The sequence below is a fragment of the Taurulus bubalis genome, assembly GCF_910589615.1.
Source record: "Taurulus bubalis genome assembly, chromosome: 7".
Classification (NCBI taxonomy): Eukaryota; Metazoa; Chordata; class Actinopteri; order Perciformes; family Cottidae; genus Taurulus; species Taurulus bubalis.
Window position 1 is genome coordinate 11,713,848 of NC_136595.1, and position 24,534 is coordinate 11,738,381.

At 40.5% G+C, this 24,534-nt stretch overlaps 1 protein-coding gene across 1 annotated transcript in view; it reads left to right on the forward strand.

The window, feature by feature from the left end:
• ddah1 (dimethylarginine dimethylaminohydrolase 1) overlaps positions 1-24,534 on the forward strand; it is a gene marked incomplete at its 5' end in the record, with an annotated part of 60,082 nt that continues 35,548 nt past the window's right edge. The window contains one exon of the mRNA XM_079221421.1: positions 1-291. Coding sequence (XP_079077547.1) covers positions 1-291 — 291 coding nt within the window. The remainder of the gene's footprint in view (positions 292-24,534) is intronic.

Consider the following 24,534-nt stretch of genomic DNA (forward strand, 5'->3'; position numbering starts at 1 on the left):
ATGGCTGGTTTAATGTCAGGTTTTGGTTACACCCACGCCATCGTCCGGGGAATCCCCGCGTCCCTGGCCAAAGAAGCGCTCCGGAGCAGCCATGCGGAGGTGGACCCGGCCAAGGCGCGGAGGGAGCACGAGCTGTACGTCGAGGTCCTGCGGACGACGCTCGGGCTGGAGGTGCTGGAGCTCCCCGCGGACGAGGAGCTCCCGGACTGCGTGTTCGTGGAGGATGCGGCCGTGGTGTGCGGTGACACCGCGCTCATCACCAGACCCGGGGCCGAGAGCAGGAGGAGAGAGGTAAGCGATGTGGCAGCTTCCTCGGCATGATTCAAATCGCCGAAAATGAAAGGAGAAAAAAAAAATGAAAAAAAGTTTGATGTGGAAGTGGAGAGGAAGGCGTTGTCACTTGACAGGCAATTCATTAATAGTCTGCAGCGGTGCAGGTTATAGTGATACATATGAAGGTGGCTGATGTATGTGACAGTCTGTTGTTTTCTAAGCGGGGATTTGAAATGTGTTTCTTGTAAAAGCAAGATTTCCCCCTCGAAGTTTTTGAGTCAGTTCATAATGAACTCGTGTCCACTCCAGATATAAAATCTGCTAAATCAAAGTTTCCGCAAAAAGTTTGATATAATACAATGTAGTTTTAGGAAGGTTTACCCTGCAGTAGGCCTACATCTCTGAAAGCTACTTATCACCAGCTGTGCCATACCAATAACATTTTAACCATATTGAGCAAGCCTATACAAAGAGATATGTTGATTACTTGAAGTAACGCCCATTTATATATATATATATATATATATATATATATATATATATATATATATATATATTTATATATATATATAACACCCATATACAACGCCCATTTTTATATATATATATATATATATATATATATATATATATATATATAAATATATATATATATATATATATATATATATATATATATATATATATATATATATATATATATAAATGGGCGTTACTTCAAGTAATCAACTTGATATCAACTATATTTGTATATAAAAGCATGTGCATTGTCCTGCACTGTATTTTTCCTTATGAAGTTGTGCTACATTTTGAAAAATATAAAAACATGATATACTCATTGTCTGTTCTCATGGTTGTCAATAATATTCATGGGATGTGTTCAACGCATCCAAGAAGGTCTTGCTTCATAATTCACACCAAGACCATGACAAAAAGTAGAAGAAAAAATAAAAACATAGACATGTATTTTCGGAAGTGAGAGGCTTTGTGACCGCTGAAATGAATGAATCAAGACATTTTGGAAAAGCATACAACAATGCCAGTGCACAAGGTTGCCGGAGTGAGTCTAGCTGCAATGTTGGGCAGCCGCGTGTTGGCAATGGTTGAAACAGTGGGACGGCTTCTGTGAAAGGCCCTGTCATTTCACATCAGAGTCACTTTGTTTGGTGCTAATGGTCCCCAGCCTCACTGGAGGCAGGGGCACTGATTGAAAAGCTTGGCGCTGCTACTGTCAGCCACCACATTTCATGTATTCTGAACGTGGTACAAGACAGGCATTTGCATGCACATGTGCACACGGCATCAGCACTCTGCCAAAACCTTTTCTCACATTTAAATTGAGCTTTTTCTCATATTTCATAAAGCGATAGCAATGATTTGGTTTCTGGTCCCTGCTCTGCCCATGGGAGGAGCCAGCTGTGATGAATAAAAAACAATGAGTGTGAGGATAAGAGCATCAACTATTTTCTTGCAAAAACAGGACTCAAATAATCACAGATTCTAATGAATGCGCACAACTATTGTCTCAGGCAGAATGGGCAGAATTATGAGTTAGTCAGTTGAATTGGATGAAATGTGTAAAGATGAAATATAATCTTGTTGTGTGCTGACTTGCTGGATGCACTGTGATACATCTACAAAATGACATGTTCTCATAAAAGTGAGCATCAAGGCTTTTGTTCCACAAATTGACTATGATCCCCATGTCTATAATGCATTGTAAACATATTTATATTGTGCTATTATCTGGCTAAGTATGTAAACATAGCACAAATAAGCTTGATTTACAGCATACAGAGGGAGAGTGAATTCATTCTCAGCTCATGGAGACATTACTCCACTATATCTGTACATAGCAAATAGTTGTTTGCTGCTGTATTACTGATCTGAATTTCAAATTCATCACCTTTTCATTATTTAAATATTTTAATTTTTTGTGTTTGTATGCAAAGAAGAATGATGTAGTGTAACGCCACGTGTTGTGTTGCCCATAACACACAGTATAATACATCATATGCACATAATTTAGCATCACAGTCATAATAGCTATAAAACCTCATAGGTTTTTCCAGGTACAAGTTGTATTAATCCAAACATTGTCAGAATCACCAAACGACCCAATCACCTTGGGTGTTATTAGCTTGTGTAACATTTACACGTGTCAAAAAGTGTCCTTCAATCTCTTATGGTGGCAGGGAAAGGAGCCGCTATCTGTAAAGCAGTAGTCAGTCACGCTGCCTGCTTGAACATTGTGTAATGTGTGACATAGCACTAATGCTTGTACTTTGCTATGTTATCGTGAGTTTTACATTAGTGCGTACGCTTACAATATTGAGCGCTGTCTCATTATTCATCTACAAACAGATGGTATGTCTTTTTTGACCCGAGAAATTATGGAAAATGGGAAAACAGCAGTTTTGGGTCTTTTTTATCAGCCTTTTTGGGAATAAATCATTTTGCTAGTTGATGTGAACTATAATTGTGTGAGCAGTCACTTCCAGTAGACTGTTTCCTTCCTGTGTTCAGTTATAATTATAGCATAATGTTTGAACCTATAATTCTTTAGCCTTGCCTGTGTTGAAACAACACTACATATTTTATGCTGTGCCACTAAATTCCCTTTTAGACTGATTTCAATAGAATCCCCAAACACCCTGGGTGACTTCAATTGGTTGAGGCTGCTTTTAAACCGACAGCATTAATGAGCGCCTATCGGGATCAGCATTTTTGGCCAGGGCCATGTTTATTTTCTCTGCTTTATTTCACATATTTTCAGCCCTCTCAGTTTACCATGTGTTGCTACCAATTTAATGCCAAAATGTACGAGGCCAGATTCGGTCGATTTCAGTTGCAGTAAGAAAAAAAAAAAAAGGCTGGTCACTGCTTGTGTGACAAGGTGAAACCCCTCATTTGTTGGTCTTGTATGAACTTCCTACTGGTGAGCACTCTGCCAAAATAGCACACAGATTTCAGTCTTTACAGAGATTTCATTTATGGATTTGTTTTTTTTAAATAGTCCAGGGCGAGAGCATTTTTAAGATCATCATAAATACATCAAGGAAGGAGAGGTCCTTAGCTGCGAGGAGATGTAAAGGGGGCTTCACCCCTCCACAGTTACCACAGCGTCTCCTCTGGAGAAAAGACCATGACCTTCCAGATAGGTTGCCAATCACCCCTCTGCTTCCCGGAGCGGATAGGTGTTATGAGATCAATGCAGACAACATAGGGAGAGAAGAAATCACAAACCACACACATAAACCCTGTGACATTCGTCGTTAACATGATCGGTTATTCAACTTCTGGGAGTCGATTTGGAGTCAAGTCATCTCTTTGGATCAGATATGGGGAGTTCAGGTGCACCATGCAGCAGGCGAATAGATGTGGGGTGTTTATATTTAATTTGGCAGGAACCACTTGTTATTGTTTATCAATTTAGTCTGTTTTAAATGCTGTGGGATTTTATTGGCTAATCCATCTTGTCTGCTTTGAGTTCCCCTCTAATCGTCTTGTGGAGTCACTGCAGGAGATAATTAACTAGTTGGTTTGCGAAATTTTAACTCCTCCTCTTTATCTTCAAAGGCTGGTGTCATCGCTTTTTGTAATTGATTGTACCCAGTTCAACTCCATATGACAATATGGAACGGAAAACATTTCTTAAAGGTTGCAGCATGAATCTCATCCATTAGGCTGTGGCTTAAAAGCTTTAGTATCAGGGGAAATGCTTCTCTAAATGGACTGCATGACTATTCACTGCAGACTGCAGCATCGTCTGAAAACACTTAAAACAAAGAGCCAAAGTTAATTGTTCTTATACAGCTTGCATCTTATAATACTGAACTCATAGTTTGAGAAACTGAAACTGTTCACCAAGCTGCATGCAGCAGATTGTAAGGTGACCTTCATGCTTGTGAACCTATTTAAGAATCATCATTAAATGGCATTAAAAGTAAACCTGCTGTTATTTTTTGCCTTAGTTTTCTTTGTCTCAGATTGCTATTGACTGTCTGACAACATTATGAATGGGCCATACAGAAAAATGAAGCGTTTTTCTGTATCTTTTTTCTCTGTTTGTTATCTATCTCCTTGATTGTTTCCATAATGTCACACACTTAAAATACCAATCAGAGCCCATCAGTGGCAAAAACAAGTACTTTCAGTGGACGCAAATAACGGTGCCACCTTGCCCCGATAGGATTCCATTAAAGCCTGTGAGCAGCTGTTGTCTCCATGTCCTCTCATTCAATATGGAACCATTTTCAGAAAGTGTTGTCTCTATTTCTCAGTTAGACACAAAACCATTGGGAAATGGGGTCAAAGAAAAAAAAAAAACCTTTTCAGAATTGAGATAAAGAATATTTACCCAAGGCCATCAAGAACACATTTCTTAAATATTGTTATGCGCTCTGATTGCATTTAATGGTCCGATAGGTATAGTTATGTTTTTAATTTTACATTTGTTTTCTTGATTGAACCCACAGTCAGTTTCGAACACATTTGATGTCCATTTAGTGTTTTCAGACTTTCTCAGCCACGAAAGAAAGTCTCCCTGGGATGTATTCTTCATGTACCGTATGGCTGACTTGAGAATATGTCCCTGGCCTGCCCACAATATTTGAGTTTTTCTCTCAAACCTCCTGACCTTAACTCCACCTTGGCTGCAGAAAAGCACATGTTGGCTAACTATCCTTCCTGTTACTTTCAGTGTTTAGATAACTTATACATTAACTCAAAGAAGAGTGAATCAATCAGCCTGTTAATAATCAATTTTAAAATGTCCCCATCTGTCTATGTTTGGAAGGAAGGAAGTGAGTGCACTGCAGATTTAGTGAGGACAAGTTCACAGTGCATTTTGATGTTTAGTATCGTCACTCCTCTCTGTAGATGCTCTGATGCAAGTTTTGAACTGTTGGCATTCCTTATGCCAATAAAAACTTGCATGTTTTTGCTTGCGTACATACTTTATTATTAGTTTTTTCAGCACTAACAGGTAAAGGAGTTCAGGTATAACCCTTTATATGTGAGAGGGTAAAAGGTTATTGCAAGACTGACAGAAACACAGGAGTTTAAGGTGCAACTGTATTGCAGTTCGGCCTGAACTTTTTAGTTTGCCCCCATGTTACATAACTGGTATGTGGTTCATGTATGGGAAGCCAGTGAGGGATAATGTCCAAATTCTGATATTTTTTTAAAAATAAGAAAGGTCGCACAATGATTTTATCAAATCATTTTCATTGATTATACTGTTTTTAGTACATGTTATGCATTTTTTGGTCAAATATTTGTTTGTATTTTGTCAAAAAAAAGATCTGCTTTAGCTTCTCCTGAGCCACAGAAGAACATTATCACTGAACAAAGTGTTGGACATAAGTGGCCAGAATTAGTTTTCTCTACTACAGGATATGTGGGTTCACTCACTGGGACAGATTGAAGAGCTGAGCTGATCACTGTTGATCAGCTGCTCCTCCACATTCAGTCCAGGCACAGGGCCAGTTCACTAGACCCTAACTCCTTTATCTAGCGATGCAGATATCAAAGTTAAAAAGGCAAAGCATTACACATTTACATAAAAAAATATATTTGTCATTTTGAGAAATGTCTGTATGTGTGCCTTCACCATCTTAAGCCACAAAAAAGCCTTTTTGTGCTTGCCTTTACACGACATGCTGGTCAGTGTGGGCTAAAGGTTAAGCTTAATTTTGTGCCGAAACTAGTTAAAAAATTCCCCTGCACCTTAATCTGCATGAACACAACTTTCTCTGTGCCACCTCACCACCTCAGTGCACTTCATGTTAATGGAGCCCGAAGCCAGATAACCTCTGGAGATGCAGAATTAACACATTGCAGCACAGTTTTTGCAGTATTGTTGATCAAAAATAAACTCAAGTCTCAATCCAGTAGCCATGGCGAGTAGTAATTTTGCTGAACTCTGATAAACTGCTTCAAATAATTCCAGCTGCCTCCCAGTAGCTGCAGTTGGGTCCATTTTTCTCTGTATTCATATCTGGCCTTTGGGTTGTGCTGGAGTCTGACAGACAAACTTAATTGCCTGAAAAGAAAATCCTCTCTGATCCTCCACTCTCACATTTTACTTCCACTGATTTTACTGAGTTCAGAACTGGACAGTGATGTGTGATTTAGCTTTATAAACTGAATGGACAGTTTAAATCCACCATGAAATGGTTACCAAACCTGCCACCTTTTACTGGAGCTGCTCAGACACTGTGATGACTTCAAGTGTAGCCCTTATCTATTTTGGAAGTGCCTGTCGATACTTACTGTATCATTTAATAGTACACTGCTGTAAGCAGTTACTGTAAGCTAAGCTCTGTGAGGCTGGAAAATAATGGTCATTAAAAAGTGCTAAAAATCTGTCAGAACAAGTGTAAAAGGTTTAGGTGTCAATTTAAGTCTGGAGACAGGGTGGAAAACTTCACTTCAGACACAATATTTAGGTCATGTTTTTATAGACGTAATATTTAGGTTCAGTCCTGGCAGTTTATACGTCCGTGCGGGCCCCTTTCTGGTCAGGCCTCATGAAGCCGCCCCCAAACTAACACCAGACAGCACAGAAGCCCTGTTTTGACTAGATGGCCTGCAGATGCAGACTCCTCGTCGTCCTCCTGGCTCATATATGACTTCCCTAACGGAACCGAGCTGGTTTCCTTCAGGGAGGCTTGGCATCCGCGTGTGAACGGGGGAAGGAGGGTGAGACACCTGAAACCCGCCGGGTAGCATGTGGACCGAGGTCAACGTGCCTTCCCTCGCTGTCTGTCACATTCCTTCCACATTTAACCGGCCTTTCCTCTCAACTGTTTGGCTGTCTGACTCCTCGTCTGGCGCGTTCGTTTGTAACATCGCCGTGCTACTTCCTCTCACATCCTCCCGTCTTTGATTCATTATCTCACAAGGGATGTCAAATCATAACGTCTTCCAAGGTATTACTCGGGTTAAGCTGATTGCATTTACATTTAACAACCTGAAATTCAGCATCATTGTTGCCACAAATCAACGTAGTAGATGGCCTGCCAGTGGAAAAGTAGGAATCTCTCTTTGGCTGAGCAATATAAAAGGTTAGCTTGCCTTCAATACAGGAAGAATATATGACATTTCAAGTAATATAATAATAGCGATGGTAAATTACTGTGCGGCTGAGATGTTTTTTGTTGGCACGAAAATGTACTCACATTGATAAAACATTGAGAATCAGCAGATTTTGCATTCCACTATAAACAGTTTGGCAGTAAGCCGGACGTACTAACTTCTCATACTGAGTCAGAGCGTAACTTTGCTATTCCACCATTTACATACCTAAACCTAAGATTAATTAATGGTTTTCGCATCATCGCGATGTGTTCTGTATGAGCTGATCAGCACGTTTTTACTTTGCCTCTCACGTGTACCAGGAAGTCTCTCATAAAGAATATGAGTACACCATAATAGAGCCCTCCCCTACGCTGCTGTCACCTTACACCTCGCACCCTTTCTTCCTCAGGTTTACCCGCGACAACCCCACCAAGCCCGCGTGGTGCAACAGACTGCTAGACAGCTGCAGTAGTCTCGTGAACAGGAACTCCTCTCAGCCTCTCAGCCTCGCAGGATGACTGGGTCACGCTCAGCCGTCACCGTGGGTGTGTGAATGTCTGGTTTGGTATGCGAGACGGAGTAGTAAGACACAGGAAGTGGGCCCGGCAAGGTGGTGTCTAGTAAAGTCACGCTAAGATCAGAAAGGGCGCAGCATAGCCAGAGACAAGACCCCTTTTTTTGTGCGAAGTTTGGGGATAAAAGTCTCATAAAATGTTATTCTATTCTTTTTCTCTTTTCTTTCCACCTTTTGCCTGCTGACCGAATTGGAGTCATAATGTTGCAAATATTAATTAAAGTAACACGAAAGGTGGCACAGTAGATTTTGGGGAGACATGGCTTCCAGAGACATATTTCATTTGTATAAATGGGATTTTGATCTTCTCGGAATGAAGTAAAATACATTGCTATTTCGAGATAACAAAATGACAAATTAATTGCTCAGCAATTGATTGTTCTTAAGAATTTGTATTTTATTCAAACAATAGACACCCGTCTGTTGTTTGGTAATGTTTCACCTTGGATTGGAAATGATTGTTTTCAGTCTTGAGCAGAAACTAGAGCTTCACATATTAGTTGTTGTTGTTTCACCAAGTCTGAAAGTGCAGCCTCTTTGTCCTGATTACTGTGTTAATGAGAGTACACATATAACCCCCCTTAGCATCTATACCTCAGAACATACCATTCATAGCTAAATCAATGTTTTGGGATTTCTTAAGCACATATTAAAAGAGTGAAAATAGTTCTCAAATACTAAGTTGTTGTTCATTTGTCATTGGTTGCTTGCTTTGAGCATGTTGACCATACTTTATTGTTTTGCTTCTAAGTACTTAGTAGTGGCCCTCACTTTAACCCAACATACTTCACTGGTACTATGATTGCTTCTGCCACAATTTGCTGCACTCTGTAAACACGGCAGAAACCAGTCAAGACTAATTGAGATATATTCCTGCACACTCCGATAATCGCTCTCTACTTGTCTCACTTCACTCCCTGTCACTCTTTGACTTCTCACTCTCACTCCCTCCCTTTCGTTCTCAGTCTAACAGCTGACTCCCTGGAAGATACAAACTGTCAACATTAACTTCATTGATTGCTGGAGGTGCAGAGCCAAAAGGAATCTCCTACATCTTGCAGGCTATAACCATCAGTCTCGTCTGTCAGTCCAGTTGACGGTTGTGGTTAAATGCAGTCTTTCTGCTGTCACTGAGCAACCACGGTCTTAACAGCCGTCATTTTATCTCGAGGCCTGTTGATGGGATTTGGCTGCAGCATCTGGTGCTGAAGATGATATCTACCTTTGTGTGAGGAAGTGGTGCACCCACTGTCCAATGGCAAAGCCAACATTCTGATGTCAGGCAGGTATAATGTTTAACAGGTTCACCATCTGAGCTTAGTGTGCTAGCATGCTAATTAGCGCTACACACAAAGTACAGCAGCAGTTGATTTCATTATTTTTGCAGATATTTAGTCAAGTATTCAAGTATTGGACCATTTTAATTGTTTTAGTTGTTGAGATATTTCATTCAAGATCAGAGTGGTCGATCAACCAAATTTGCCTTCGAGCCAGAGCAAAAAATACCAAATACACACTGTTTAAAGCGGAGCTATTCAATTACAAATTGGGACAGGTTTTGAAACAAGGAACTGTAGCTGGGCCAGACATTTTCAGCAGCCTAATTGTAACTGTTTTTGAGCATTTGACAATTTTTTGATAAATACAAGACATTGCAGTTGAAAATAACAATGTTTAAGGCACAAAAGAAAATTATAGATAGGATAGTGTCACTATGGAAACTGCACATGTGAAACTCTCAACAGCGTGGAGAAAGAAGTGAGATGGCTCACTTATTAGCTAATCTGCTTACATATGTTGTCATACATCAGATTTATGTACGCTTGGCCACTCTGAGGTTGCTTCTGGGCCGGATGTGGCCCGCGCCGCCAATTGAGTAGGCCCCGTTAACAACTTCTCAAATGTAAGGACCTTCTAAAAGTGATTCTTTTATATCACTTTTATTTGAGGGTTTTTTGACAGATGATCAGACAAAACAAGCAATTAGATGTCGCTGTTGGATGTGAAGAATTCTGAGGGAAATAGTCACTATTTAAATAATAGACAATAGATTGATTAATAATAGAAAACGATCACTAATTGCTGCAGTAACCGTGTCTGTCTAAATGCTTTAAACAGAATACTCATATTCAGACATGTGATTTGCTGTTTGACGAAGATGAATGATCTTTTAAAGTAGCCTGGGAATGAACATGGAAAATGTGTCCTGTCTCCACAGTGTGTGGCTACAGGTGTGAGCCTGTCAAAACACTCCTATCCTACTTGTAATTATCACCAGGAGGTTGACGTGATTGTGTTTTTTCCAAGTCAACAGTTTAAATTGACAAAGCATCAAAGGAACTCACCACCAGACTACTTACTTAAATCGTCTACTTTCCAATGAGCTCATGCTTACTGAAATAATGTAATTCTGCACATAATTCAGACATGTAGTGTAGACAGGGCCCAACAAGGTTGAAACTGCTTTTGGTTTTGGCAACGTGCATTTGTGTGAAACAGAGCAGTGTTGGAGCACCATTAAGAGTGAAGAAAGCTCAGAAGCATCGAGCAAGAACAAATTAATGGTTACAGTAAAAACAAGGAAAATTAACTTCAAGAATATCAAACTTCCACTTGTGTCTGAGTGAAACGCCTCGGAGACACTGAGCAAATTATAAACTCTTCACCCTTCTGCCTCACATTACTTGGAAGGGCTGGGTTTTGTATTTACATGTCAAGATTAAGCCTGCAGGAGCCAGACCCCTGACGCACAACGACACACTGCTATGATGCCCACATCCGTTTCAACGCGCACCTTAAAGTCAACTGCCCTTTCACACCCTTTTAGTATGACTAGTCTTTGTTTGACAGATGGGAAACAAACATACACGCCAACAGTGCTAACACATGTTGGTATGCATATGAATGTGTACTAAATTCCACAAAAAAGCTCTCGCTTGCACACATACCTGCCTCTCCCTCCCTATCCCCATTTATCTTTTTTTGCTGTTAAAGTCAGCAGGCACAAGCTCAATAAAGTCAATTTCATGTGTCATTGTTTGAAGCTAAATTAAGGGTCAGTCATTTTGGTAAATTGCTGTGTGTGAAGCCTCCGGAGCACTGCCCAGGCAAAAAAACCTGTTTTCACATCTGCTCAACTCGGAGCACAAGGCCAATATTGTTTCAAAATTATCTTTCTGACGGGAACACGAAGTGATTTGTCTCTGCAGCACGCTCCAGTATCCACGCCCTGTCACCATTCCTCTCCTGTTGTCTTCAGGTTTCTTGCCAACCAACTTGTTAAAGTGCTGCAGATTGATAGAAATTTAACTGAAACTGACCAAGAATGCATGTTTCTGTTTTTGTTGACATAATCACTAATCACAAACGGATGATATTTCATCATCAATAGGAATACTTTGTTTTTGATGCATGCTTCACGTGTCTCCTCCTAATTTTTGGCCCATCTATGACAGTGTGGAGCAAATGTTCCTGTCACTGCTTGAACTTGTTCTGCTCTCTGCCTCATTGGAAAGGTCTACTCATTGGTCTTTAAAGGAAAGTGATATATTTCAGACGCTGTTTAGTTTCAGAACCGCCCTCTCTGAATGAGTCTTTTTTTACTCTGCTCCATCATTCAGTCTGACTCATGCGATTTGCAGAGTAGTTTTTAATTATGCCAAAGTAGGGGGCACTCGCAAATTGAATTTAACAGCCAGTGCATCTTGGCCAAAGTAATGAAAGAACCTCAGCTGCTGAACAATATGTGCTCCTGCTGTACCCGTGTGCTTTATTTCCACGGTTCTGAATAGGTCAAAACTCCAGCGACATACATAGAAATTTTTTATTGTAAAACCAATGTGTTTTGGCTCGTGGCCTTCATCAGGCTCATCATTCACGTTTCTGAGCAGGATATAGTACTGTTGCTGTATGCTACTGTGATTTGTATTCCCTGGGAAGAAATTATAGTTGGATTCTTGAATTTTAGCAATTTGAAGTACGTGGGATTAGAAGATACCAAGCTAATGATCCAGTGATTAAGAGCATTCAGAAATAAAGCCTTCATTATGCACTGAAGTGCTCATACTGTAGCTGGAGTATTCTGTTCATTTCTTTTCAAGAGGCTTAGAAGGAATAAGACATAAGCTGATATCAATATTTTAATTCATGTTCACAGTCCCCGCAGTCTAACGTTTCTCTGGATTACTTAGCACATCTTTGTGAAGCCAAATACAAGTTATTAGTTCAATTAAAAAAATCTAAACTGAAGCTTTTGAACAAGCTACATTCGCAATTTTCTTTATTCACAAGCACCAACTCTCCTCCGCTTCATTAAGCATTTTAGCATCTTTCACTTCATAGTTTGGGTTTTAAGGCCAACACAAAAAAATAAATAAATACATTCTTCCTCCTGCACACTCCCCCTTTAATTTCATCAATACTGAAGCAGAACAGCTTTTAGTATATGCTTACTGCTCGGTAATCTGCATGAATTAATGTGCAGAATTTGCATCCGTATATGTACAATCACACACGTACATGCTCACTGTGTGTGTGTGTGTGTGTGTGTGTGTGTGTGTGTGTGTGCGCATGTGAGTCCATTCATTCTCAGACGCAGGAGGTGAGACCCAGGTGTCTGGTTTCCCCATGAGGATGCGTCAGAGACAGTATGTATCGACTGGGTGCCACAATGTTCTCAGACTCAGGACATCCTGGAGGCCACGGGGACAGTGCTCGTCTGTCGCATCTCTCGCACCTACGTGTCATTTCTGCACGTGTTACAGTAGTGCGTACCGCTGCATCTGCTGCAATTTGCCGTCAAACAACCTTTTAAAGGGTAATTGACAACATATTTTCAAATGTATTTATTTTAGCCATATGGTTAGTTTTTAGATGTCTGTTTCTTAGATTTCGGCTGCCACTTTAATACAATGAAGTTGAACAGAATTTTTTCTCTACAAAATCCAAAGACCACCAAGTTACAAGTTTGCATTAGAAGGCAAGGCAAGGCAAGTTTATTTAAGGTAATGTTTTACAGCAATTTGGCAATATATCATTCCGCTTTCGAAGTATTGTTGGTAGCAGCAAATCAATTACACCTTAACTAATTAACAGTATGTAGCCTACAGCTGTTGCCTACAGTGGGGCTACATGGATCAATTACCATAATTAGTGGCGATGTATATACATGTCGACGTTGGCGTTCTATACCTGAACTGAAGCGATGTGAGTTTGTGTCTGCCAGTATTCCAAACACCTCTGATGTCATACTGTGTTTGTTCAGACTTGAAGAAGCCATCTCAGCCAAAAATAATCAAGCATCTATCATTAACTGTGTATTTTCAGAGATTTTTAATATGTCTGACTGTAGTTTGATGATCCTTGTATTTGGCAGCTTTGGGCATGTTCACAAACAGACAATTAGAAGTTTGCATGTTGGGCGTATTGTGCAAAAGGTTCGTTTTTACAGAAGACTTTACACCATCATAAATCTCTGACAATTTGAATCTTGGTTGTAAATTGTCAGTTGTCTCAAAGAGTACTGTATGATTGTGCACGTACGCCTTCACATGTGCATGCTGGGTACAAGTCTGTGTGCGCGTGGATGTGTGAGAGGTCCGGAGGGGCAGGGCAGGTATCGGGGCCGGGCAGGGAGGTGTGTGTTGCCTCCCCTGTCTGCCCTCGGCTGTCACAGTGTGGTGTGATGTCCGCTCGCAGTCTGTTCTCACGCCAAGGATCATACTGAAAACACACTCGTCTTCTCCGGCAGCCAATCTCCTCAGTCACACACAGAGCACATGCAGAGGCACCGCAAATGTGTCAGTACTGAAAGGATTAGTTAAATAATCCAGTTGTCCAAGAATTAGAACATAATTAGTTGATTAATTGATTCATGCCAAACACTTGCTGGATCCAGCTCCTCAGTTGTGAGCATTTGCTACTTAAAAAAAAAATACAAAAACATTTAATAACTATAAATGGGATCTTTTGGGGAAATTTGAAGATGACATATTGGGCTCTGGGAAATTGTGATTTACTTATTTCAAGTGTTTTTGACATCTAGATTAAACCCTTGATTGAAATTGAAGAGGAAGTGTACTTTTGAACATTTGAAACATATAAAAAATAATTATAGATATGTTATACAAAATAAAGCATGGATTGTATTTCTGGCACATCCCACACTGGACTTCCTCTGTAGAGCGTAGGGACACTATTGTATTGCCAGCAGCTGAAAGACTAAACATGTATTCACTTCTTCCATTGTATTTAATGAACACACTAGACTTTAAGAACATTACTTTCCCTTTGAGACAACTTGCATTTGTTTAACTTGCATCTCTGACGGATGAGAAGGAGCTTTTGGCAACAGGTTTTGGGGAAGTTAGGTTGTCTTGACAGACTTTTCTGACTCCATTACCAGACAGTACCTTGATTGCATAGTCATGCTAGCATAAGTGCATCCCATCATGCAGCATTCATTGCATAACAAAAGATGAAATGTTGTAAGTGGGGGGGTCAGCCTGTGATCAACCTCAACCATAATTTGTTTTAAATGCTAATTCAATTATAAGCAAGCAATTGTGTGTCATCTGTATCAATTTTGTCTCAGTTATTGACAAATTTCCCCTTCTATTGTGGATTTCTATATAAATTAGCTAGCCCATGTATCACAACCGAAAATCCTACATTACTGCTACATTAAAGGGTAACTGGTATTTTTCAACCTGGACCCTATTTCCCCCTTGTTACATGTCTAAGAGGCTGATAGGGACAATCATTTTTAAACTGGTTCAGTATTGAGGGACAAAGCTGTAACAAAACGAGCTGTGAGGCCAATTGTGCAGCGTCAACTTATAGTGCTTGTTTTTTAACACTGGTAGGCCCAGTTCAGAAGTGCTTGACAACATTATGGAAAAGACCATAAAAAAAGAGAGAAAAGCATTTGCTTGATCTGACCGCTATATTATTGTGTTCAAGTCCTCCTCAAGGAGGAGTGTTGTCTGAACATCAGGCGGCAACAGGTCCCACTCTTCCGCATTCTTCCTCTGTGAGCGACATAGGGTCACAGCACCCACAGGAACACCACCAGTCTCCCGAGCTGGACTCTAGACTCTTTCCATAATGTCAGACACTATTAATAACAATCAGAGCCCATCAGTGGCAAAAACAGGTACCTTTAGTGGACATAAATGACGGTGCCACCTTTCCCCAATAGGATTACACTGCAGCCCGTGCGCAGCTGTTGTCTACAGTGGTCTCATGCAATACGGAACCAATTTCAGAAATAATTGTCTCTATTAGTCAAAACATGGGGGAAACATGTGGGAAAATATGGTCCAGGTTAGAAAATACCAAAGCTACCCTTTAAGAAAGTACAACAGAGACATATTGGGCCAATAGCATCATAAAAGAGCCTCAGGTATAAATGCATGTATCAGATGAGTTAATAAACATCTGTCATTAATACCTTACCTCATATTTCTTAAGTGCTAAAGTTTGAGAGAGAAAATACGTTCCAGTATTAGGGACATTTACATCATCATCATCATCAGAGTGTAGTCTCAGGGGGATCTGCTTCACCTCCAGGTATTCTTTTACTCATCTTTCAAAGCAACACGACATGTAACATAGCAGGTTGACGTTGTATATACACGTTTCTATGGGATGGAGGGTATTCAAGTTCAGGGCCGTGAAAATTGTTACATTTAGGCCACGGCATCGCTGGTGTCAGTTACATAAGACCCCCTTTCCATTGTGTAACTGTGTTTATTTAGTTTTCCAGCAAATGCTTCAGTAAAGAGGTGAATCTCGTAGAAAGACTCAGGAGGATACACAGGCCTCAGAGGTGGAGCGGATGAAGTATTTTGTTGGCACTGCACTTGGAAAAAAGACATCAACAGTGTTGGGAAACGCTCTTGGGACTGCACAGGGAGGTGCATCATAGTTGCTTTTTTTCATTCATGTAGAGAATGCTATGCTCGTGCTGTCTCTGTTTAAAATGTGTTTTTACTTTCTTTGTGGAAAGAATCTTTTGGATTTTACTCCTGTGTCATGCCATGGCAAGCTACCTCATTGTTAGATACTCTGTTGATTTTGTAGGCTTTGTTTTGAAGCTGTTGTGTGTTTAGACAAACTCCTGCAGCCTCTGACGACCTACAACCTCCCACAGCGCTTGGATTGTATGATGATAAACACAGTAGGGCAGGGAATATGAAAGGAGGTTCAGTGTTGGAGATTTTCTTTTGCTATTAAAAAATGCATGCATGGTACTGTAACTTCACAAAGCCACTGTGGGTCCATCTATTCATATACAAATATCCCGAATCTGCAAGTGCCCATCAGTCCCCCTTTACTGGATAAAAAATACTTACATTGTCATGCATCAAATACAGTTGCTGCCAGCATGTTTTGGCTCAAATTGCTTGGCAACGAAATGTCATTACAGGAAGTAAAAACAGAAACACTGCAGGTTAAAAAATGTTCCGCTTCCCTCTCTTTTTTTTTTTTTTTTTTTTAAACACGCGGATGTGGCCCATGTCCACCCTTGGCAGCCCAGAGAGGTCGACATTTAGAGTGAGGGGGAAATCAGCTCTGACAGAATGACAAGCCTCTCCGCTTCTTAGCGCTTACCATAAACTCATCTAATTGCTCTGGGGCTCCAAACCCACAATAAGAAGTCATCCGCCGGGGCCCAGAACAGTGGGAGGCTGCAGCTGACTTCCAGAAAATTGGAAAGAGTAAAAAGAAAAAAAGAAGACACACACAGTGAGCTTGTAAGTTTAACTTTGACACAATTCAACCTTTTCTCATTGCAACTACTGATTGCACAGATACACCCACATCCACCCCTATTGGCTTACTCTGTGACTTCCCCATAGCAGATGTTTGATAGGTCAGAGCAAAGGAACATGTGTCTGTGAGTGCACGTGTGGTTATGTGCAATTGACTTTTTGTCATAAGATCCGGTTAATAATAAAAACATAGCAGGGGGTAAATCACTCTTGGTCAGTCTCCCAGTCGCTGCCTGGCTTCAATAGAACAGTCTTGGCAGGTGATCACAGGTCAGAGGCTGTGGGGTCAGCAGGCAGACTGATGAACTGGAATCCGGTTGGCCGGTAGAGGATGTTCCTATCAGTTGGTGAGCAGACAGGATAGACAGGATAAACACACTATCACTCCAGAAGGCCTCATTGCCAGTATCAGCTTTACAGGTCAACTGTTATATCAGCAACTGCCCTGTATTTGCTCCAACTAGAGTGTAGTCCTTATCTTTTTAGTTATTTACAGTATATCTAATATTTACAGTGGATCTAAGCCTGTAATTTATTATTGATTCATTATTATTTCAATTAATCAATAATTGTTTGGTTTATAGGATATCAGAAAATGGTTAAAATGTATCTCACAATGTCCCAGAGGTGTCTAACAAATAGTTCACAGTCTGAAGATGTTCAACTTACAGTCGTCAAGTTTCCATTCAAATGCAGCAGAACATTTGACTGACTTTACAGAAAATCTGCTAAATTAAATAGTAATGATTGCGTGTCTCCACTCACTACATTTATGCAAATTCAGTACTAGGGCAACGAAATGCAGTTTTAGCATCTGACCAAAAGTACAAAAAGAAGCACTAAAATTGCAGTGCAACTGGCTAGATAAAACAGATAAATATTAAATAATAATAAAAAAAGAAAAATCAGAAAGAGTATTAGGAGTTAGGGACATCAAGAGAAACAGTCGGTGGTGCCAATTCAAAGTTAGCATACCCAAATGTGGACTTCTTTAAAATATTTGTTTGATCTACCAACAGTCTAAAATCCTGAGATATACAATTTACGGTGACATAAAAGAGAGAAAAGCAAATTATTGGGCATTTATGTTCTTTACAATTCATGCTTTATTATTATCTAAATTGACGACTTAGATTATCTTGATAATTAACGTAGAACATGATGTGGTTTAATGTTTTGGCCCAGTAACATTTTGAAGTTGTAAGAGATGCAATTATATCACACTCAGTCAGTGTCGGAGGTAAAAAGCATTGCATGACTCTGGGATTTGTAAATGACTTGAAAGGTGGTGATGACTCAGATAGCCTGCAGCCAAATAAGCCTGTAAAGGACTAAATTACACTTGGTGTGTTCTTTGGAGCCCGGGGGACGCCTTATCAAAGGGTTCACAATTCTCAGCGGAGGTCTGACGAAGTTGAATGATGGCCAAGTAGCTCCAGTAATGTTTGTGAGACAGTACAATGTCTCACAAATGCCAGGATCATTACAGCAGAGCTATTAGGGAAGAATATGCCATTCTTTCCTCAGTCATAATAGGTCCTTTTCCCTTTTAGCACATACTCTGCTGGAAAGGTTGAAACGCATGGGAACCGTTGGTTCAAATTCATTTGAAATCACACTGTTGTCGCTTCGTGGAAATAGTCTGAATACTCAAGCAAATGTAGCTTGACAGCTCCAAGATAATTCCATAATATTAGTGAAATGCAAGGCAATAATTGCCTATAAAACAAAATGTCAGACGCTGTTAAGAGAAGGCATTTTAAAGCTGGTGGCATCTGTTTGCAGTCGACCCTGAGTATGAAAGTTTAGTTCTGCTACAAAATCAATTTATTTAAAATGGAAGATTGAGAGATTTGCTCACAAATGCTTGTCTCAAGCTATCTGTCACGTTATGCAGTGAAACGTGTCTCCAGGGAGAAAGACATGTGATGGAGAGGAGTGTGCAGGTCATGTTTTGGGTCTTGTTTGCCAAAGATAATGTGGACAAACCGCAGTCCGGGTTCACTCAGTAGTAGCAGCTGCATAAATAGAACAAAAACTCAATAGCACAGGGCTGCATCTATTCCAAATCTCATTACTTCTTTGTCTGCAGAAAATTGTACTTCCTCTCTTAAGTCAAATGTTAAGACGCAGACATGCAAAACCACATTTTTATATTCATTGTAGCATATTATTAACAAAGATAACATCATCTGTCATGCAAATAAACGTCCAAGAATTCACAGAAAAATCATAGAAATAAATCTCCTTATTAGTCCAGAACTTGAACGAAACTGAGACTTCCGTATTAAAGTGATCCAGTGGTAGTTGTCGGTGCACCCATAGATTCATGGCAATCTCCATGACGTCTATGATTCCTGTGTCTTAGTCCTCAAATCCCAACCTCCGGCCCACCTAAACACACACACACACAGACACAGACACACACAGAGAAGTCGGCAGATAAATAGACATGTCCCACAGCCAAACCGATTCATACACACAGTTAGATAAGAAACCAGACCAAAGCACACACCCTCAAAAGCTTGTCCCATACACTCAAAATAAATAACTGTACACACAGACATCCCTTCCAGACGCACACAGGTCGGTGTGTCCCAGCAGTGACCGGAACACATTGTCTGTTTTCTGTTGGCTGAGAGCCGCGCTCGTTGTCCAGCCATAACAGACCGCACAGTTCCTCCTCGTCACCGCCCTGGGATGCTATTGATTGACCTTTTTCAACGAGGCATGTCGGGTCAGCTTTGTGTGTGTGTGTGTGTGTGTGTGTGTGTGTGTGTGTGCGTGTGCGTGTGTGTGCGTGTGTGTGTGTGTGCGCGTGTGCATGTGTTCTACATGCATCTACATTGGTAGCTTGAATAGTAATTTTTCTGATTACTGGTTTCCTATATGTTCCTGTCAGAGATGTCTATAGATCTGCCCGAAGGCGTCAGGAGCGCTGCTTTATTTATCTGCCTCATTACCTCTGCGTATGTAACAGCAGCAGCTACATTAGGCTCTGATATAGTGCAGATGCATATTTAGTTGTCAGAGAAGCATGGAATAAAATAAGTGTAGACAATATACAACACAACCAAATTAATAGATCAAAGCAAATATTTAGACATTAATAAGTCCCTAAAAAGCGAATGAATAGAAAGTTTCTGAAGAACTCGTGGTGGTTCATGTTGATATTCTATCCAACAATTCAGGATTGTTGACATCACCTTTAGCGTAATCCATGTTACTACTGATAAGCATCCTTAACTGTTACACAATAAGATGGCCCGACACTGCATTAATTACGCTGCACATTAGTTGCGGAATGTTTGGCATGCAAGAAAGTTTGGACTGCTGTGTTGCAGTTTGAGCAGATCCAGCGTCCACCTGTGGTCGAAAGATTTGTCAAGATCAGTCTTGAGACTGATTTGATACAAAACTAAACTGATGTAGAACAAGCTATAGATATTTACATTGACTGCATCTTCCGCCAATTATGGATCCAAATGTTCTTTTTCTTCTTACTTTCAGTTCATAGTAGAACTATACCAAATAAAGCAGAGTACCTCTGGTGGTCCAAAGACAAGCACATGGATGCTCCCTTTAGACTCAGTTGAGCCTTTATTACATGTTTTGTCCATGTTTGTCCATTTTGTGCCAGCCTCCCAACAGTTGCACTGTGACCTACGGTTACCCACAACACCCTTCTTCATGTGTATATACAGAGATGCATTTGTGCCTGTTTTTCTGAGCCATACTTGAGTTTTCCCCTCTTTGTTTTCAGAGCGTCAGATCACTGAAATGGGGTCGGGCAACATTGAACAAACTCCTGTTTTACACAATACAGTGTGTTATGAGTGCTTCCAGATTTTGGTCTAGAGACGTAATCTTCTCAAATATGGGATGGATTGCTATTAAAAATGACACAGGTTTTCATTATTCCTGAGAGGATGGAGGAGGAACTTAAGTATTGATACTGTCACGCACACAGGCTCTGTTTCTTGCCTCTGCTTTTCAATATATGTTCATGTATTTTCAATAAATCCTGAAATATTTAGCAGTAGAGAAGTGATGGCACATCCATGCCCGAGTGTATGCTATTAATCCAGGCCAGATACCAAACGTACATTGCGGCTCCATTGTTCCAGCTGCAAGCCTCTGACGGGTTTGTCATGTGCCAGGTTTTCTTTCATCACAACATGATTAAAACCCCTGATGTGACTTTGCCCTGTCATTCAGTATTCACTTTGCAAATCCTCTCTGAATTTCAAGAAGAGTAAACTGTTTAACTGAATAGCTTTGGTGCCCCTAAAGGCATTGTAGTCATGAATACCAAATGAGAACCAGCCATGTTGTGCACCTTGTTCTGACATTTTCTGTAATTGAGGTTGTAGCATTTAGGGATTGTAAATGATCTTCTTATTTACTGAGATGATAATAGATGTGACCCACTCTGGCTGCTGAAAATCAGAGTGAGAAAAAGACAACGACAATGTTCTTTTTATCACAGGGATCCACATGATCTTTAAAGCATGTTACACAGCAGTTCTTCTCATAAAGTGATGTATCTTTAGATCATCTGGTCTGAATTTCATTCCCAAAATGAGGCATTAAGTTGGCTACACCTGGTGTGTTTGTTGTTAGGACAGTTTTGTCTGATGAAATAATATAATATGTACATATGATGATCAGGAGGGTCCACATGATGCCTTTGAGAGTAAAGGTTCACCTTGCTCTTGCCCCCTCAACCCCCTTCTAAATATGAGATTTAGATTATCTGGTTTAGCTGTTGGCTTTGTTTCGGCCTCTCTAATCATCTGACGGACTGTGTTTCTGGACCTGTCAGGCAGCCCTTTGATGTTGCCGTGTTTCCGGATCTTAGCAATAACTTCGGTGATTAATGATGGCCAGAACCACAAAACATTTCCTTTACAGTTCTTGGTCAGCCATAATCTGATTAAACATGCGTTGACTAATCGGAGGCAAATACGGTGAAAATTCTAAATAATGGGAACTTTCATCACTTCCGAGCTTTGTGAAATGCTTCAGGCACCATTAGGTTTCAGCGGCATATCACTCTGTAGGAAATCAGCTGAACAGCCCTGCTTTTGTTAATACTCTCTATTAAACATAGACAGACAGACGGAAAGGCAGACCATGGGCGTGATAGATTAAACCCACTGATCAGACAGCAACGGGAAGTGGACATGAAAACTACTCAGACGGGGGTAGGGTCTAGCCAGGGAAATGAGGTCAGAATGCTCTCACTGTTGTTGCTGCTGCCTCCTCCTCTTTATTTCTCTCCATCTCTTTTTCTACCTCTCTGGTAGTAGCGTAGCCCCAATCACAGCACCTGCTTTCCCCATCATCTCTTCGCAGCCATCCCACTCGGTGCAGAGTGAGCGCTGTGCTGTTCTACGGCCCGCTGACTTCAAACATGAGCTACTCCAGGAATGATAATGACAGAAACATGCCTGGAAAAATAGGATTGTCCTCCAGAAATACACTCTGCTCTTTGTGTTGCTGGTCATCTTTTTTGTGCGCGTGTTTGTGTGAATAGGCACGGGTCGGGTCTCAGCAGTGATTGATGGTTGTTCTCTTCTACCTGTTTACCAGTGTTTGGATGGGATTCGCTGGGTGTGAGGCAGTAATAAAAGGCTGGCTGGGCAATAACAGGGATTGTTCAATCCCAAGAAGCACACCTGTCCAGTGCCAGAGCTGAGGAGTTACACACACACACACACACACACACACACACACACACACACACACACACACAGCCTGTGAGACATTCCCACTGTGCTCCATTTCACATTCCAGTCCTCTGACAGCATGTCTGCTTTTATATGGTCAAATTCAAGGTTTACAAAAACGTAAATGACACCTTTTGGTTTGAGCGACTTGTTTGTTTTTGTTTGACGCTGTCTGCCATTTGGGAGAAAAACGGACGATTTTTCAGATGCTTAATGGACGTCACTGTTACACAGCCCTCCAGGCAGATCAATCTGTAGCTCTATCACTGCATCTATATTGATTCCCATATTATTATTTTATTTTTTTCTTATAAGATTATATTTTACAGTATGTCATCTGTGAAGGTTTATGGGCCTTCATTAGGTCATACACAGAATTTATATGCAGACTGATGGGGAAACTAGAGAGTGCACACCAATCATAAACTACAATTAAATGCACAATTTCACATTATGGACTCAAGCTCAATGACTTTTGACTCTTTTAGTGCAGAGTGCAAGTTAGAATTACATTACATAATGACATGGAGGGCCAAACGACACACTTTGTCACGTAGAACAAAGTGACCATGACACGTTGAATCAACATTTGTGCTTGAATCATAGAAGAGTCTTACGATTTCACCAGACTTCAGTAGTGACATCATGCTTGTCAAAATACCTGCCACATGACTGATGAACCTGCAAACAGATGGCAAGTCACGTGTCAGGCTCACAGGAATGTTCTTGTCATGGCAGTGGGGCATCAATGTCTCCTCAGGAATGTCATCTGCTCAGCACTAGTCAGCGTGACTGTTAGACACAAACATGGACTTACTGGCCATGTAAGATTCTGTTGCCAGTATGAATCATGACCTCATACAGCCTCATAGGTCAAGAATGGACATTGAGGACGCTAGTTTGATTATTTAGGTTAGTGGTTCCCTCCCTCTTTGTCTTGTGTTCCCTTGAAACACATCTTTGCCTTATCGCAAAAAGACCCCGACGTATTCTCACATTGTTGGCCTGAATGGGTCGAACTATGCTGTAATTCACAAAGTAAATATCGCTTTCCATTTCTGTTAATCATCCTGCTTTTTTAAGAATGTAATTTATTTAGTTTTAAAGACTAAGGATGCAAGTGCTCTATATTTGCTGTACTTTTAGCAAAGCCAAGACAACCACAAATTATGTTTAAAAATTAGTCCCAAATATATTCTTCAGAGTTCAGGGTTCCAGAATGTCCGGGTTCCGGAATATCCGTTTTCCAGGTTCCGGTATCTCAGGATTCCGGAATTTCCGTGTTACAGAAAGTCCGGGTTCTGTGTTCCAGAATGTCAAGGTTCCGAGATATCTCGGTGCCGGGTTCCAGAATATTTCCTGGTTCCGGAATGTCAGAGTTCTGTTCCGGAATGTCCAGGCAATTTTTTTAAAGGCTCAGTAATTTCCTGAAATAGCGAGACACTGTATTTTGTAGCAAACATTTCTGAAATAGCAGTGAATTATGGGTCTATTCTCAAAAGTTTTGTTGCACCAGTGTTATATGGCTTTATGGCAGAAGGATGGTTTATGTGGGATTGACCCAAACGTCCTACGATTCCCACTTTCATGATAATGAAGAAATCCATCCGTGAGTTTGTATTAGTTATGGACAACAAGGAAAGTCTATCAAACACAGGAAAAAGCTATTCTCAGGCTTTGGCTACACAGGAAATGCATGTTAGTAAGATACATTAATAGTTGTTTTTGGTCTGTAAATAATCTTCAATCCATCAGTCTGTCATTGTAGCAAGCATTTTGATTTGAATACTTGCATACATCCGTTCTGACTTTAGGGATTAACTCTGAATAGAGAGAAAGAACAAACTGACCATTCATGGGGTCCGACAGTGAGTAAAGAGTCAGCAAAGGAAGATTAATATTCAGCTCATGAAACAGCTGTTTCATGACTGTTGCAATGGCCTGAAATAATACGTCAGGAATATAAAATATATGTGCTTTCCAACTGTATTTGTTACACAATACCTTACTTTACCATCCACTGTATTTTAATCCTTGGGAGATGTTTTTATTAGTATGTTTTTCATTTGAAGCTGACATGTAATAAAAGTGGAATCGC